The sequence below is a fragment of the Cibotium barometz genome, chromosome 14 (assembly GCF_041138505.1).
Source record: "Cibotium barometz isolate CiBa-2024 chromosome 14, ASM4113850v1, whole genome shotgun sequence".
NCBI classification, from domain to species: domain Eukaryota; kingdom Viridiplantae; phylum Streptophyta; class Polypodiopsida; order Cyatheales; family Cibotiaceae; genus Cibotium; species Cibotium barometz.
Window position 1 is genome coordinate 39,230,439 of NC_141059.1, and position 17,986 is coordinate 39,248,424.

General features: G+C 44.6%; 1 protein-coding gene across 1 annotated transcript in view; it reads right to left on the bottom strand.

The window, feature by feature from the left end:
- Positions 1–641: 641 nt before the first annotated feature.
- LOC147632006 (GRF-interacting factor 1-like) overlaps positions 642–17,986 on the bottom strand; it is a 31,871-nt gene continuing 14,526 nt past the window's right edge. Inside the window, exons 2-4 of the mRNA XM_086808584.1 lie at positions 15,168–15,244; positions 1,459–1,543; positions 642–1,362 (exon numbers count right to left, since the gene is read on the bottom strand). Of these exons, the coding sequence (XP_086664710.1) occupies positions 895–1,362; positions 1,459–1,543; positions 15,168–15,244 (630 nt within the window). The 3' untranslated portion in view covers positions 642–894. The remainder of the gene's footprint in view (positions 1,363–1,458; positions 1,544–15,167; positions 15,245–17,986) is intronic.

A 17,986-nucleotide genomic window follows, 5' to 3' on the forward strand; every position in this document is an offset into this window, starting at 1 on the left:
AGCAATGCCCTCCACCCCCCCAACCCAAGGCGTCGAGGCCACAATAATCCCCCAGAAACAAAAACAAAAAATACAAGGGTCTTGTTCTCAAAAAAACAAAAGCAAAAAAAAAAAAATGTTCATCAATCATTGACAGACCTTGATCATCTCCTCTTATATTTTTTTAAAAAAAACCACCACCCATTTCGGTTACTCAAAACAACAAACCAAACCTTAAGATTCATCTTTCTCTAGTAAAATTAAACAGCAGCATCAAGTTGGCAAAACCCCTGATTAATTTAAGGTCTAGACTGGAGTAAATGTGTAAAACGCCCACTAAACCTTCAAAACTGGGATTTGAAATCATGACCTTAATGTTAATACCTAGAAACCCGATGATTATGCTGCATGTCCCTTTATGATACAAGGTGTTTTTCAGCCAGCGTTACAGGTATATGAGGCAGGGTAAAGAAAAACCTATTTTTTGAGGCTTTTGTGAGTCCTGCAAAGCTTTGGAGGATACATGGAAAATGATTATGCCTGTACCCTTTCTGATAGTGATTAAAGTTATATTTAACGTTAGTTTGAGATTTTGTGTCTTAGACATGCTTTTTCTAGAATGAATGGGTGTCGGGTTAGCTCAACAAATCTTTGTTTAGGCATTCTAACTCCAAAAGAGAAATATGTCCCATTATATATCAAAAAAATAAATAAATTCAGACACAATACTAGGATGGATCTTATGTAGAAGGGCAGCACTCTACCTGCTAAGCTGTCTAATATTTCTGCTCATATTCAGTGGTTTAACAAACCAGAGGGAAGAAGAACACAGCCACATGGACTAAACTTTGCAATACACTAATCAATTCAGTTAATTGATGTCAACCCTCACCTTAATCATCATAGAATCAATGTTCAGTTCTCCTCCTCATTTGCTGCCTTTGAGTAAGGTGGCCCCAATTCACCTGCTACCCTCCCCATCCCAAACCCTGTAATTCCATTAGCAGACCCCAGATGCCCTCCCATGTCAGTAACCACCTTGTCCGACCTGTTTCCTATACGCGTCTCTGCACCCAACCCCCTATTCAACTGCATGCCTTCTGGAACGACACCACCAGGGTAACCCCTTGAAACCATCAAGTTATTAACTGTCATAGGTGACTCGACAAGGTTCGTTTGGAAGCAATTGCTACCCACTCCATGCTGTCCATGCATTGCTTGCTGCTGCTGTTGCAGCTGAGCTTGCTGTAATGCTGCTACTTCATGTGGGGCAAATTGAAGAGAGCTTCTTGCAGCCATCATGGTCTGTGGTGTCATTTGCTGCTGGGCTTGTGGATGCATCATATACTGCGCTCCTGGTGGGAAGAGATTCGGTGGTTGTACCTAACATAATCCCAAAAAATCAATTGATGAACATGTCAAGCAACAGATCACTTACCTACTGGGATTATTCTTCGCTGAGAAGATGAGCTCCCTTACCTGGGCGTGTACAGGAGGTTGCTGAGTTTGGGCATCTGCTACAGCAGCCAGAAACATGAGGTTGGACTGCAGATTTTGCTGGAAGCTGCATCACAAAGTTTAGCACCACAGCAAAACCATAAGCCTGACCAGCTTCACTCTGCTATTTCAGCATGGCATGCATGAAAGCATCCTCAAACATGCATATGTCAAGCATTGATGCAAATAAAAGGGAAACGAGGAGCTCCAACTGTAGCAGGTCCAATTCTCAACAAGGCCTATTATTGGGTCCACTTGCTGAGCATCAAGCAGAACTGCCATACTTTTCGTGAGCTTCTCTTTGAGAACTGCACCTTGAAGGTGAAACCACTGTAGTAGCAAGAGCAGTAGAGTGCAGATGGCTCAAAAAGGGAGGCAAGAGCTCAAGAAGGCAGAACTGTTGGATATCTAATGCTCCGCCCTCATCATTTAATGCCCAAGCTGTGGCTGAGCAGCGTGGCCACCCAATACCCCAGTATGCACAAGAGATGGTGGCCTATGAAGGCCAGATGGTTGGTGGATGGCTTAAAGAGGTTTGGCACACTCCAAAAACAGAGGAGGAGAACAATACTAATGCTTCTCGATACTATGAATGGTTGTAAGCTCCACACTCTCATACTTCAGTGAAAAGAGGTCCGATGGCTGACCTCAAACTGCGGAGATAGAGGCTATTCATTAGAGGAAGCTAGGGTGCAGCATACAATGAAGGTAGATAACTGGTTTCTAAATGGGCTAAAGCTTGACTTCGACATCACCTCTGCAAATGGCATTTGGTTCAGTTCACCCGTTCCACGTCCACTGGCGAATAATGAAAGTCATAATAGACCTCTGGTCTTGCTGTAGCTTATGGTCCCAACCAAAACCGTTTGGGGGCCTGTTCGAACAAAAACGCCGCCTGTTCGAACAAAAACAACCCAATGAGGGTAACCGTAGGAGTAACTTTATCTCCCCTACGCATGGTCCAGTATGAGGATACCAGTCCTTGCAATCATTTAGCCTATTTGGCAGTGTACTCAACTTTCCTGTCTGAATCATCGAGCCTCTGCACATTACCCAAACAAAGTGTGGGTGTCGTGGTAGTAACTCCTCCTACCCTTTGCATGGCCTGATATGGAGATATTGGTCCACGCAAGCACGTAGCATGCTGATCATAGAAGAAAAGGCTTTAGGTGAGGATTCTTCTTCACAAAGCAAGAACACATCGGAACAGGCCTTCTACTCTAATTCAGGTAGAGGCCGTGATCGAGGTCAAGGTGGTGGCCGACAAGGAAATCAAAATTCTCGACAACAACAGTCCAATGATTCCCAGCAGCAATCATACACAAGTGGAAGAGGCCAGTCTAGAGGTAGGGAGAGCCAAAGAGACCGAGGTAGTTGGCAAAGAAATCAAAATGCAAATACCATAGAGTGCTATTACTATGGCAAACCAAGACACATGGCAAAGGACTGCTGCGAAAAGCAGAATGACATTAAAAGGCAATTGGATGTCATAAATTCAAATGTATGGAGACCGACCAAGACTGCAACAATTGCAGGTTGCAAGTACTGTGACCGCTCCCTACACGAGGCCTACAGATCGGAAGACAATATACACATATTTAGAACACTTAATTTAACTGTTATTAAACAATGGAAACAACGTCAGCAACACAAATACTGAAAATACTGAAAATACAAATGACACCAGCACTGGGGCCGGAAAGGACCGGCTCCCTCTCAATACTTTTTGTATTCCTTAGAGTATTTATATTTGTACAAGTGTCACGGGCCCGACTCGCCAGATTTCTCCACAAGGGAGTGAAAACAACCAAATAAAACTGGTTCAAGTCGATGAAGAGGTGTTGGTCAGAGTAGCCCCAAATCGTAGGCTCATTCCCACCTTCACTGGGTGGACACCTACCTTTCAGTGGTCTTCCGAGAACGTGCACCAACAAGCACGCCGTTACTAACGCAGGCCAAGGAGAACACCGCGGAGGGAACGTGGCCTGGTTCTCCCCAGAGCTTTGCTCCCAAATTCCCTGGTGAGTCTAACCTTCACTGACTCTCAGAAGCTCTGAGAGCGCAATTAACAACACCACACAGGGAAATATACTGACCACACCAGGAAGAACATTCCTGTGCATGGTCAGCATATACATGCTTTTCTCCTGCACTACACAACTTAAAGCATTCTCTGAATTTCAATTTGCAAATTTCATATTTATACAAATGAGAAAAATATGAGAGCACCTGGTACAATTCCGGTACAACAGGTACAATTTACAAGTACAATCAGGATATCAAGTGCTTCATACGTGTGCAAGTACAATCAATCAAGTACTATGCAGGTACTGTACTTGCAGTAAGTACAGCAGGTACATCAAGGGCTTCACACGTGTGCAGGTACAGCCAGCCAAGTGATATTCAGGTTCTGTACTTGCAACAGGGTACAATCAGCTAGATACAGTACTTGCAGGAGGGTACAATCAGCCAAGTGCAAGGCAAGTACAGGCGGGTACAACAAGCGTGGACAACAGTCGGGTACAGCAACCAAGTACAAGGCAGGTACAGTCAGGTACAACAACCAAGTACAAGCGGGTACAACATGTAGGTACAGGGCAGGTACAACCAACAGCAAGGAAGCGGGTACAGCCAGCAGTAAGGAGACGATGGAGAAAGAGGCGATGCAAAGAGAAAATCCACCAACCCACCATACGTGGGGAATTTTTCCAATAATGTTCCATGCAAAAGCCTTATCAAAGATTATAAAATCTTAATACATAATTCACTTATGGGCACCATCCAAAAGAAAATGTGCAGCCCCTTTTTAAATGTATGTGAACACGTTAGCTTATAAACATTAAAGTTAACCATAGTTTATGGATTTTACATTTTAAAAGGACCAAAATGGTAATACTTACCACCTGTTCACACACCACACCACCAAGTCAGCAAAACAGCATTCCACGGTACACTGGGGCGTCCCCGTCCAGTGTAGTGGTGCAATATAACAAGCAGACACACGCAAATAAGTCATGCAAAAACAAATTTATGCATGCAGGCATAAATGCATGTGCACAAATAGTGGACAAAATCTCCCTTTCATGAAACTTGTAAAAGAGGTTCCTGTCGGGCACAAAACTAGCGCGACAAATATAAATAAATATGTCCTGGTCTTCCTATGGAGTGACAGTCCCATAGGTAAGACACCATCCTAGCTATACAGAGGTGGCACCAACAGGCTCCCGTCCATACAGCACGAAGCAAATCACACACGGGTGACACGAAACTAGTTCCGGGAGATGGACCAAATGGTGACATCTCCCCGGGCTTCTAAACAATTGACCTCAACTGAAAAGCCTCAAGATATGCCTGTATAACCTGAGGGTAGTCAGCAAAATAATCCTCATCTACCCACTTTGCATCAATTGGTAAATAATTTTTAAATTTCACAAGGTATCTCCTAGAAAGCTTCCCATGTGGTAACTTTCTCTCCTTGTGAAATACAATCTGCTTTGGCTAAAGGATCTCCTCAAGCTTATCAACTTCTGGCGGATCTTCTGTGACAGGCTCCTCTGAATCTGGCCCTACATACTTCCACAAAAGACTCACATGAAAAGCATTGTGAATCTTCCAATGCCTGGGTAAAGCAAGCCTGAAGGACACTTCATTGATCTTGTCAATCACTTTGAAGGGTCCATAATATCGAGTAGAAAGCTTTGGATATGATCCCTCTCGCCCTGGCCTCTTCCGAAGCCTAGCTTTCTCAAATTTCATCAATACCCAATCACCTTCCTTAACTTGCATGTCTCTTCTATGCTTGTCAGCAACCCTTTTATGCTTATCTTGTGACCTTGCAATGCCTGTCCGCACCTGAGCAAAGGCTACATCCAAGTCACGCACATACTCATCAGCTGCAAAAATCTCATCCTTTGTACGAAGGATGGGTGGCAAGACCACTCTGCCATAAATAATCTCAAACGGGGCCTTTCCCGTGGAAGCATAAACTGTGTTGTTGTAGGCAAACTCTACAAGTGGAAGATACTTCTCCCATGCAGTCTTTTGATCTGCCACATAACACTTCAACAAATCCAACACAGCTGAATTTGCAGCTTCACTTTGGCCATCCGTTTGGGGATGATAAGCTGATGAAAAGTCAAGTTTAGTGCCCATATTATCAAATAAAGCCCTCCAGAAGAGGCTCGTAGTCCTGGGATCTCTATCCCCAACAATGGACTTAGGCATACCATGATGCTTGAAGATGTTAGCAAGAAAAAGCTTCACCATATGATCCACTTTAATGGTTTTCTTGACGGGCAAGAAGTGAGCTTGCTTACTAAACCTGTCCACAATGGTCGAAATAGCATCATTCCCATGCTGGGATCTAGGCAAGTCCATAATACCGTCCATAGTAATACTTTCCCATGGCTGTGAGGGAATAGGCAATGGCTGAAGCAAACCTGGAGGCTTTTGCCTATCAAATTTCACCTTTTGGCAAGTAAGACATGCACGTACATATGCCTCAATGTCTTTACGCATGCTTGGCCAAAAGAAATATCTCTCAATCATGCGTGTAGTAGACATGATACCTCTATGACCAGCATAAGAGCGTGACATTCCTCCATAACCTTTGGACGCATATCCTTCACCACACATTAGCAGTTATCCTTCATAAGATATCCCTCTTTGATCACATAAGGAGCATGTGAGTGACCAGCCATCAAATCAGTCCATATATGGCAAAAATCAGCATCCAAATGATACAAATCTCGCATGGCAGATAAGTCCCCATGAGAGGCCACTGAAACTGCAACCACATAAGGCCTCCTGGATAATGCATCTGCCACCACATTTTTCTTTCCCGGAGTATGTACAATCTGAAAATGAAACATGGAAAGAAAGTTTGCCATTCTCATCTGCTTCTCTGAAAGCTTTGTTTGAGATAGAAAGTATCTCAAGCTTTGATGATCTGTCTTGACTACAAATTCAGCCCCAAGAAGATAATGTTTCCATATCTTTAAGGCATGAATTACAGCCAAGAGCTCTTTCTCATAGATATCCATATGAAGCTCGGCATCATGTAATCGAGGACTCTCATAAGCAACTACATGACCACCTTGATTTAGGACAGTCCCTATACAATCGCCACAAGCATCACATTCCACTATAAATGACCTGTGCAAGTCGGGAACAATCAATACGGGTCTACATATGATAGCATTCTTGAGTTGCAAGAAGGCATCCTGCTCCTTTGGGGTCCATTTAAAGGTGACTTTCTTCTTCGTGAGACCATGTAGAGAGGTGGCAATCATAGCAAAATGCCTTATGAAGCGCCTGTAATATGAACATAACCCCAGAAAACTACGTACTTGATGTACATTTTGCAACTCTGGCCAATTCCGAATGGTTTCAATCTTGGTAGGATCCATTCTTACACCATCCTTGGATACAATGTGACCCAAATAATGTATCTCTGAAAGGAAGAACTCACTTTTCTTGGCATTAATGAAGAGTTTATACTTCTGCAACTCTTCAAACACTATGGCCAAATGAGTCCTATGCTCCTGCTCATTCTTGGAGAAAACCAAGATGTCATCAAAGAATACACCTGTGAATTTTCGATGGGATCGGAATATCCTATCCATCATACGATTGAATGTGGCTGGGGCATTGGTGAGACCAAAAGGCATCACCAAAAATTCATACAATCCAAAAGCTGTCCTGAATGCAGTTTTGTGGACATCCTGTGGCACCACTCATATCTGGTGATAACCACTCTTCAAATCAATATGGCTGAAACAAGCCGAGCCATCAAGCTTATCCAAAATGTCATCATTACGCGGGATTGGAAATCTATTCTTGATGGTGAGCTTATTTAGAGCTCTATAATCCACACAAATGCGGAATGATCCATCTTTCTTTTGAACAAGAAGCACGGAAGAGCAATAAGGTGAGGAACTTGGCTAAACCAAACCTTTCTCCAAAAGCTCATTAACCTGCTTCATAATCTCTTCTTGTTGTGCGGCACTCACACAATATGCAGGTTTGTTAGGTGGAGAACTACCTGGCACAAGATCTATGCGATACTCCTCAGGCCTTTGAGGAGGTAGTTCGCCTGGCAATGCATCAGCAAAACAATCTTTATATGCATGAAGAAAATTCAACCTATCCTAAGTCAAAACATCCACATTTTGATGACTTGGTTCACTGCTATCACGAACAAAAACCAAGTACGCAGAAAGACTCTTTTTCATTGCTTTATTAATCTGGATGTGAGATACAAGTGGGATAGAATCCCCTTCCTTGCCACCATCAATAACATGCATGCGGCCTCTATGCATAAAGGAAATCCTGTTTGTCTTGTACTCTTTGCGGGGCTCAAGCCTATGATGCCATGGCTTGCCAAGCAATACATCGTATCCATTAAGTGGTGCAACCAAGAAATGCTCATGATCAAGGTAACCCTGGATATGTATGCGCAACTTCCCAATAAGTGGGGTAACCTGCACCTCTTTACCAACAAAGGCAGCTTCTGCTTCAATTTGAGGCCCCATGTCCTCAACCTCAATACCCAAGGCGGCTGCCATCTGAATAGAGATGAAGTTATCTGTTGCACAATCATCAAACATAAATAGAGCGGACTGATCCTTGATTTGACCCCATGCTTTGCATACCATCCTCTCTTTTTCATCATGCTTTGTGTTTCCCTGCACATCGGGAACTGCATGCACATTTGCCTTGGTTTGCTTGTCCTCATGCTTTGGTTTGCGGTTAGGGCATTGTCTAAACATATGCTCTTTGCTGCCACAAGAAAAGCATTTCCCCTCCTTTGCATAATGCTCCCTTTGCTCGGGGGTCAAGCCAAATTTGTTCTTCTTTGACCCATGATCCTTGGATGAGGTATTTTCAGCTTTACCTCACTTCTGGACATCCCGGAAGCTCTTTTTAGGTGGCTGTCCACCTTTTTGCAAGTTGTGGACAGCCTTCTCTTTGCCCTTAGAACCCCCTTGATCTTGCTTAATTTTGAGCACCAATTGCTCCGTAGCAAGAGCAGAGGCTATAAGCTATTGCAGAGTGTGTTTTAGGTGCAATTCAATGCCCGAACGATAAGCTGGTTGCAATCCGGAGCGAAACTTCCTCTTTCTTTCATCCTTGGAGAGTTGCATAAAGGAGTTACCTCAAGCAACACTTTCCAAAACTTATTGACATACTGCCGCACACTTTCATTATCTTTTTCCTCAAGTCTATCCCACTTTTGGGTGAGAATTTGCTCCGCATTAGGAGGCAAGAATTGGACATAAAATCTGTCCTTAAACTCTTTCCAAGTGCAAATGGGGTCTTTGGTGGTCTTTTCAGTGATCCACCAATGGACAGCTGTCCCCTTCAAGAACATGCTTGCATGACGAATTTTGGATTTCTCAGTGAAGTCCTCATCACTAAAAGCAATATCAAACTGTGCCACAAAAGCTAGCACCTTAGAGGCATCATACTCTCCATGAAAGGCATCAAATTTCACGGACTTATCCCCTGCCTTGAACTCCTTGAGCTTCTTGGGATGTTGTACATGTTCTTCTCTTTTTCTCTTCCCCTTATCCAACGAGTCAGCTCTCTCTGCATGAGCTTCATGGGCAATGATAGGTGTTCCACTAGCCAAAGTGACATGGGTCTTTGATTCTAGTGGCCCCATTGCATGTGACCTCGCTGAAAGATGCCTTGTCTCGCCACGAGACAACTCAATAGGCGGCAAGGTCTTTTGGCTTGCATGCCGACCACTGTCCCCATGATGTACATACCTAGAATCCAAATGGCCTTGAGCATGCATAAATCTGTTTCCTCCTGTGCCATGAGGAGTGGATGCATGGCGAGAGGTGACCGATACTTCTTCTTTATGCAAATATGATCTCAACCCTTGAGAGGCTGGGCCTCCATGCTGCAAACGGGGTGGATTCTTGAACATAAGCTGTCCATCCTCTCCCTCTTTAAGGTCACCCCTGTGGATAAGATAAGACAGTGCCAGCTCCCTTGGCTTCTTGCCCACTTCTCGAGCCATAGACTCAAAAGTCATGTCCACTATAGCATCAGTTTTCTTGGCTTCTATGACACTTTGTACATGAGGGTCTTCATGCAAGAATTTAAGCTCTTGCTCTTTTGCCTGCAAGAGCCTCTTCATGTGCTCCAACTCAGCTCTCAATGCATTGGGCTCTTCCTCATGCATGGGTTCTTTACCACGTGATGGCTGTCCCATGTATGCACTATCATAGACTCTCTCAAGAGGCTTATGCATTCCATGCAATGCATCGGAATCCCGTGAAGCACTTAATTGGCCCCTCGAATTCGGCACTTCCAATGAGTTGCCTTGGCTGTCCATTGAATTAAGTGTTCGTGCTTGCTTCCGCTCTCAAAACTCTGTCTCTCCTTTTGAGGAAGAGAGACGACCGGGCTCTGATACCAATGTGACCGCTCCCTACAGGAGGGCTACAGATCGGAAGACAATATACACATATTTAGAACACTTAATTTAACTGTTATTAAACAATGGAAACAACATCAGCAACACAAATACTGGAAATACTGAAAATACAAATGACACCAGCACTGGGGCCGAAAAGGACCGGTATTTATATTTGTACAAGTATCACAGGCCTAACTGGCCAGATTTCTCCACAAGGGAGTGAAAACAACGAAATAAAATTGGTTCAAGTCGATGAAGAGGTGTTGGTCAGAGTAGCCCCAAATCACAGGCTCATTCCCACCTTCACTAGGTGGACACCTGTCTTTCACTGGTCTTCCGGGACCATGCACCAACAGGCACACCCGTACTAACGCAGCCAAGGAGAACACCGCAGAGGAAACGTGCCCTAGTTCTCCCCAATGAGCTTTGCTCCCAAATTCCCTGGTGAGTCTAACCTCTGAGAGCGCGGTTAACAACACCACACAGGGAAATATACTGACCACACCAGGAAGAACATTCCTGAGCATGGTCAGCATATACATGCTTTTCTCCTGCACTACACAACTTAAAGCATTCTCTGAATTTAAATTTGCAAATTTAAGATTTATACAAATGAGAAAAATATGAGAGCACCTGGTACAATTCCAGTACAACAGGTACAATTTGCAACTGGTACAATCAAGATATCAGGTGCTTCACACGTGTGCAAGTACACAACCAGTCAAGTACTATGCAGATACTATACTTGCAGACTCCTGAATAGCAGTTTACAGGCATAAGACCGGCTGTGTCTCACTTGAAAGTGTTTGGGTGTATTGCATATGTACATTTTCCTGATGAAGTGAGAACAAAGTTGGATCCAAAGGCAGAGAAATGCATCTTCATTGGTTATGCTATGGAGAAAAAAGATTATAGATACTATAACCCTACTACTCGTGAGATGCGAGTACGCAGAGATGATGTCTTCGATGACATGAGTAGCTGGTATGCACCAGTAGTAAAGGCAACTGAAGATGTAGATGTAAGAAGTGCCGATGTTGCACCACATATAGAGCAGCATCTCCACGTGCTTCTTCTATGAGTCTCCAAGATTTCTTCAATGCTCCACCAAGAGGGTGCTTGGTTCTTTAAATACTTGAGGGGAGGCCTGCTTTTCCCATGCTTTGCTTTTGTTTTTACCACTTGGCTTTTGCTTTTATTTTAATAATAGTCAAAGTTCTTGATTTTAACTTCAAGGCCTTGCTTTTTGGCCCTAGAGCTGCTTTTTGAAAAAGCGGCTTATAGCTTTTTGACTCAGTTCAACGAGCTCTTTCCAATGGTGTCCTCAGCTTTTTGGTCAACAAAGTTTGACTTTTGCTTTTTCTTGTTTTTTGACCCATACAACTGCTTTTTCCAATTCCAACTTTACGAACCCTGTTTCCATGTGTTCATCATCCTATACATGTGTCCGAACATGAGTTTTATTATGAGAAAAGAGCATGGAGGACCAAAAAGTTACAGGCTAGTACAGAGATACAGTTGCATGGGTACACAAATGCTGATTAGGCTGGTAGTATTGGAGACAGGAGATCTACCAGTGGTTTTATGTTCTCATTTGGGAGTGCTGCTGTTCTACGGCAAACATTGATGACCCGCCTAAGTGATAGCTTCCGCATCTACACCACTGGCATGGTTGGTGAGATTATGGGTGATATGCGGCTAGTGGGATGACAGGCTGTGTGACAACCATTTTGGATTACTAGAGACTAGCATAGTTATAGCGCCAGCTCATTTAGTCGGGTTCACATTATGGACCAACCCTTGAATGTTGTAGTAGTTGAGTACTAACCCATATAGTGTGTACTCTTATCTTTATGTTATGTTGGTTGAGTAGAGAAGAAAAAGATAGAAAAAATTTCATCCATCCATCTCTCTCTCGTGTCTTGCTCTCTCTTGTGTGTGTGTGTTTGCTTACTAGGGTTTGAAGCTCTCCCTCTCCTCCACATTCTCTTTACAAGGGGGGGAAGAGAGAAGCTACATTGCTACCCACTGTACGGCCAATTGCTCTGGAGAGGAAGAGAGAAGAAAACGTTTTTATCTGCTCCCCGCTGCCCTCTCTTCATGCACATGCTTCTTCCTGCTTTCAAAGGAGTCAACCAGCCCCAAAATAGTTGTTCTTTTCTCCTTTTGGCCAAAAGTGACGACCAACCCCAAAATAGCTGTGCTTTTCCCCATTTTGGCCAAAGGTGACTGAAAATGCCTGAAATACCAATTTTTATGCTTTTCCCAAACTTGTTGGTCAAGTTTGCCATAGGCGCCTCCTTCTGTCCATATTTACATGCCCAAAATAATAATAAGCCCAGCCCATCTTTAGTGATGTGTGAACACGCCATCTTATAAATATTATAAGTCACTTTATATGTTAAAGATCCCATGTTGCTTCCGCTCAGAAGCCATCTTTTGGGCCAAACTTTGCTAGTAAATGCGCCAACTTTCTTCTGTGGAAAATCCCCGTTAACACCTTGGTTCCAGACAATGTGTGAAACACTATTCAAGACTAGTGAGAGGATCAAATTGGTGACATATGGCCATGGGGGCTAACCATAGGCCAGCCCATTGCCCCGTCGGCCAGCATAAGAGGCTGTCAGCCTGCAGCAACTCCATCCCAGTTTCACACATGTGAAACGCACAGCCTTTTATGGTGTTTTCAGCAAGTCGTGAGCATGTAAAACAGACCGACATCAATTCTATGAACCAACTGCAGCATAGGAAGGGTATACATGCAGCCTTTCAGTTCAGTCCATAAATCATCTCATAATTCTGCAAGTGCCAAGGGTTCAAGGACCTAGACAGCCAGAAGGAACCAAGGGCTAGGTGGGAGGTGAAGATCAAGGTGACCTTCAGGCTAAGAGTTACATCAGCCAACTGAAGGTCTCCAAGGTCAGTTCAGTCCTGGTTATTTCCAGCCAGTAGTCAATCATTCTACTCAGTCAATAAAGCAAATACACCATACGTGGTGGGGGCCCTTCAGAGGGTATTTGGGACCCAACACTGTGTATTTTCTTTCTTCTCGCTCTGCACTATTATTCTCATCACATTGTGATATACATCGTCAAGAACAAAGGTGGTGAAAGCTATTTATCAAATTTTAATCCTCGTCAGTAAGCTACAAATCATTTACGCACATGGCTAGCAGTGATCCATCAAGTGAGACGATTGACAAGAAAAAGCAGTAATGTCAATCAGAGGGTGGTTGGTTGTACAGGGAGCAACATAATACTCTCGGTGAAGAACTATGTGATGAGCATGGATTCAAGCGGGATCACAGGGAAATCATTGCATTATCTTCCATAGCAACAAACATCAAATGTACAAAATATATAGATGCAAATATGTATATGTAATGACAGAAGTGGAAGCAATATCTTTCATGGTGACAAATATCAATGTGCTAAACACAGATACAGATACATACACATACATATGCAGATAGAAGCATGAGAATGTGTTTACGTTATACTAATATGATGTGAGAGAACTATCTAACAAATGTCATGTACTCCTATCTCATTATTGTTGAAAAGACTCGGGTTTCTCATGAGATTTTTTCTTTTCCAAAATACACCATGTAACCCAATTGATGAGGGGTCCGACTCTCAAGATGGGTGCCCCGCTAGCTGCAGCCGCTAGATGCGATGTTGCTTAGCACTAAATAAAATAAATACATTACTCTTGCATAAACAAAACCTCAAAAATGAGGTCAACTTTTATGAATGATGAATAATATAACCATGCCGCAGAATCATGCAGGCTTCACCTTAATGCTTTAAAAAATGAAAGAATGAAGCATTTTCCTCCCATCAGTCATGGACTTCTTTCTTTCTTTTAGTCCTATTCTTTGGTCTAGGTCGCTATAAACAGTGCTTCCTCCAGCATTAAAGGAAAGTTGTTAGGATTTTTGGGTGATAGAGAGAAAAAGAACCTAACAATTGCATCAAAAGCCAGGTGAAAAAGAGCACTCTTGTAAAAAATGTCACGTGCATCCCGCACTTGGATGCCACGTAGACATTTCTGTACAAAAGGTGCAGGACCTGGGATGGTGAACTGGTCCCATGTGAGCCCAGTCCGGGACGAGTCAGCCAGGGATCCATCTCAGTCGTCCGAGGTCAGGTGTGCATTGTCCTGCACATGAGTCCAAGGTCAGGTGTGCACTGTCCTGCACATGAAACTGTGCCAGTCCGCGCTGTGAGTCTCCCTCTGGAATGATGTCAGATGTTCTGTGTATCTAGTTTGCAATTGGATGCCAGACCTCTGTGGGCATATAGGTTTGCATGTAGAGATGGGGCCAGCCCATAGGGCTACCCCAGTGCGAAGAGTTGCACCCTTAGTGTGGGCATGGGGGAGGTGTAGAACCACCCCCAAGGGGCCAGGAGGGCCCAAGCTGTGCCCACCAGCCATGGCATGGGCTAGAAGGGCTGTCGGCCAGCTTTAATGCTGCTGGACAGGCAGCCGACAGGGTTAGAAACCCTACCCAGCAGGTCGGCCAGGTGTAGGGGCAGTCCCACACCCATGCGCATAGTGCCCAGCAGCCGGGTACTGTTCTAGCAGGCATGCGCAGTGTGGCCAGCTTATTGCATAGTGTGAAAGCACATAATTTCTAAAGACCTAGTCGTGGGGCTGTAATAAAGCTGGCCGACTGGATGATAGGGGGAGTATAAATACTCCAGCCTAGAATCAATGAAAGCATCTCATAATTCACCAAGTGCTCCAAGCAAACAAGGGCCAGGACGGCCAAGAAGTTGCTAACGCAAAGGGGTGAAGGACTGAAGGTCAAGGGCAGGATTTTCCAGCCAAGAAAAGGTCAAGTTTCTGTATTTGTTTTCAGATTTACATCATTCTAATAAAGCAAATACACCATCCGTGGTGGGGGCCCTACAGAGGGTAATTGGGACCCAATACTGTGTCCTCTCCATCTCCCCTTTCTCTCTCTATTTTCTGCACATCTCCTTTCAGTTTGTGCGTTAATTCCGTCGCGAAAAGAGTGCTGATTTCTGAGTTTTGAAGTACCGATCCTTCTCCGAAGCTTCCGCATATTACAAAAAAGGCCCTAACTTAACAAATTCAGTGTCTTCTCTATCCCCCAGTGTAGAGTGGGTTTCTCATTAGTAGATAGACTGTTTTAGAAACATAGCCACACTAAGGACACATAACGCGATACATCTTAAATATAGATCGCCAACCTCAGAGATGGAATGTGAGTATGCAAGGATGGAGAGCTTACCCGGCACACTCGTTAAGCTTGCCCTGATTTTGGTTGTCCAAGATTGCAAGAATCAACTGCTTGTTTTCATCAAGATACTGCACAAGAATGCATAGAAGAAACCAAACTTGCATATGAAATGAATTGTAAAAGATATCAATTAACAAAACAAAACAAATAAATACTGTCAAGTATGGTTTACTGAATAAAGTTGACAGATGACGAGGAAAAAGTAAAAAGAAATTACAATCTTGGACACTCGAGGGGTGCAATTGTCTACTGTGCTATCAACCAAAAGGAAAACCGTAGCCTGACCGTTCCTGCCAGAGCTCCATATCTCTAATAAGGCAGCCACTAAAAACATCCAGAGTCTACAAGAAAAATTGCATACCAAGTGTGGATGGCGGGTCCACCAACCAAGCTTTTATCCCTAAATTCTCAAGGAATGCTACCATCCACCAAAAGCTCCCCATTGAACATCCTCTACATCCCCCACTCTGTTTGTAGGCAAAAAATGGCTCCATTCGCTCCTACGGACATTTGTTAAACACCATAACCTTGGTTTTCCCAAGGTTCACTGTCAGATCTCTATCCGCACAAAAAGCCTGTAATGCATCCAGGTGTCTCTGTAGTCCCTCTCGAGAGTCTGAGATTAAAACAATATCATCAGCATATAACAAGATGGGTATCAACACCCCTGCCAAGCATGCCCCTGGGCCTCCCAATCTGTCTACATAATCAGAGACTGCATCCATGTACAATCCAAAGAGGGTGCACGATAGCGGGCATCCCTGCTTCACCCCTATCGTGAAGGTCACCCTATCAGATAGTCCGCCTAGAGCTCGGACTCTGCCTGTCCACAGACTCATACAAAGCATATATTCCCCACTGCATATCCTCGAGTACCTCAATGTCATGCAATCTGTGCATAAGCCTGGCACATGGTATGGTATCGAAGGCTTTGCAGAAGTCCACAAAGCAGCAGTATATCCTTCTCTTCTGTGCCCTGTCCTCTTCAATAAGTGCCCGAAGTGTCAGTATGTGATCCAAGGTAGTAAATCCTCTCCTGAAGCCAACCTGTCCATGTGCTCGATGACCATGCCTCTCTGCCCATCGCGGCTCAGCTCCGACTCCAATATAGAGCCATATAATTTGGCCAAGTAATGACCAATCATGATCGTCCAGTAGTTGCCTGGTACCATGGGGTCCCCACTCTTAAAGAGTGGTACAATGATATGCTCTGTCCAGCTTGTCGGGAAACCCTCACAAATGGCACGATTAAACACATGTATGATGAGCGGAGCCAAAGTGTCTCGTGCATATGAGGAGTGCTCTCCAACTAGCCCATCATGATCCTGTGGCTTTCCATTCTATAACCTGTCTATCGCACCTAGCACCATCCGCATAGTAAAAAAGGTGCTGCTAGCCGGTCTAGCTCCTAGTGGAGGGGGGGTGGGAGGCTGTCCTGGTGCATCATATAGCTCTCTAGCATAAGTATGCCATGCCTCGGTGCAGTAATCGGAGTACCAGGCTGTCTCTCCTGAAACATCTTCCATGCCCTCTTGCTGTCCTTCCCCAAGAAGAGTTGGTAGATCTCCTCCTCTAGCTTAGCCAGATAGGCTCGTTTCTTCCTCCGCACAAGGCGCCGGTCTAGCTCCCAATGGAGGGGGGTGGGAGGCTGTCCTGGTGCATCATATAGCTCTCTAGCATAAGTATGCCATGCCTCGGTGCAGCAATCGGAGTACCAGGCTGTCTCTCCTGAAACATCTTCCATGCCCTCTTGTTGTCCTTCCCCAGGAAGAGTTGGTAGATCTCCTCCTCTAGCTTAGCCAGATAGGCTCGTTTCTTCCTCCGCACAAGGCGCCGAAAGATCATCCTGGCCTGTCTATGCGTGTGAGACCCAATGGCAATCTCACGCTGTAGCTGTGCTCGTGTCTCACGACACTCATCATCATACCAACTGTTCTGTGGGGTAGTGCTGTGGGGGTGGGTGGAAGGGATCATAGTGCAGGGAAACGCATATGAGGCGGATGCATGTAGAACACCTGCCAATCTTATCGTGATCTCGTCCAGAGGGCTATGTGGGTCTAAAGCAAACAAGCCATCAGATACTGCATCCCGATGAACCCCATCTGTCTCACGTGTAAACTGATATCTCAGGTACCTAGGTAGATGAGTGGCTGGCCCATCTCTCGGGGATCTACCTACTAGTGTGAAACTCAGGAATGCATGATCGGCTGCTATGCCAATAGGCCTACTGGAAATCGTGAAACCCCGCACATCAGGTATCAAGGAAGGAGATCCCATCAAGTAGTTCACTGTGCTCGCTCCCCCTTTAGAGTTCCAGTGTGTGAGAGCATCTGATCCTTGCCATCTCGATAAGCCATTGTATATGACCAACCCATGTGCGCTCCCGAGTGTGAGAAAATGCTTGCCATAATCTGTAATCTCCCCCTCATCCTCTGCTGATCTCTGCAACCCTACATCCTCTGCCGTGATCTCCCGGTACATAGCCTCTTGAGTATCATACAACTCTGTCTGCTCTGTGCCTGTACGTGCATTAAAGTCTCCCAATAGTAATATGTCTCCCATGCTGGAAAACCTCATGATATCATCATATAGTGGTATAAAGGGCGACTCTCCTGATGGTGCAAACCTAAAGTGGGCTGGGGGAAAGTAGCATACCGCCACACATATAGCTCGCAGAGCCCCCCTATGCATATTCGGACCCACATGTACCTCGCATCTGCATCTCTATGTACCACATGTATTTTGTCACGAAGCTCCTCCCTGTAAAGTATTGCCACTCCTCCAGATCCTCTGGTACCTCCCACTGTGCG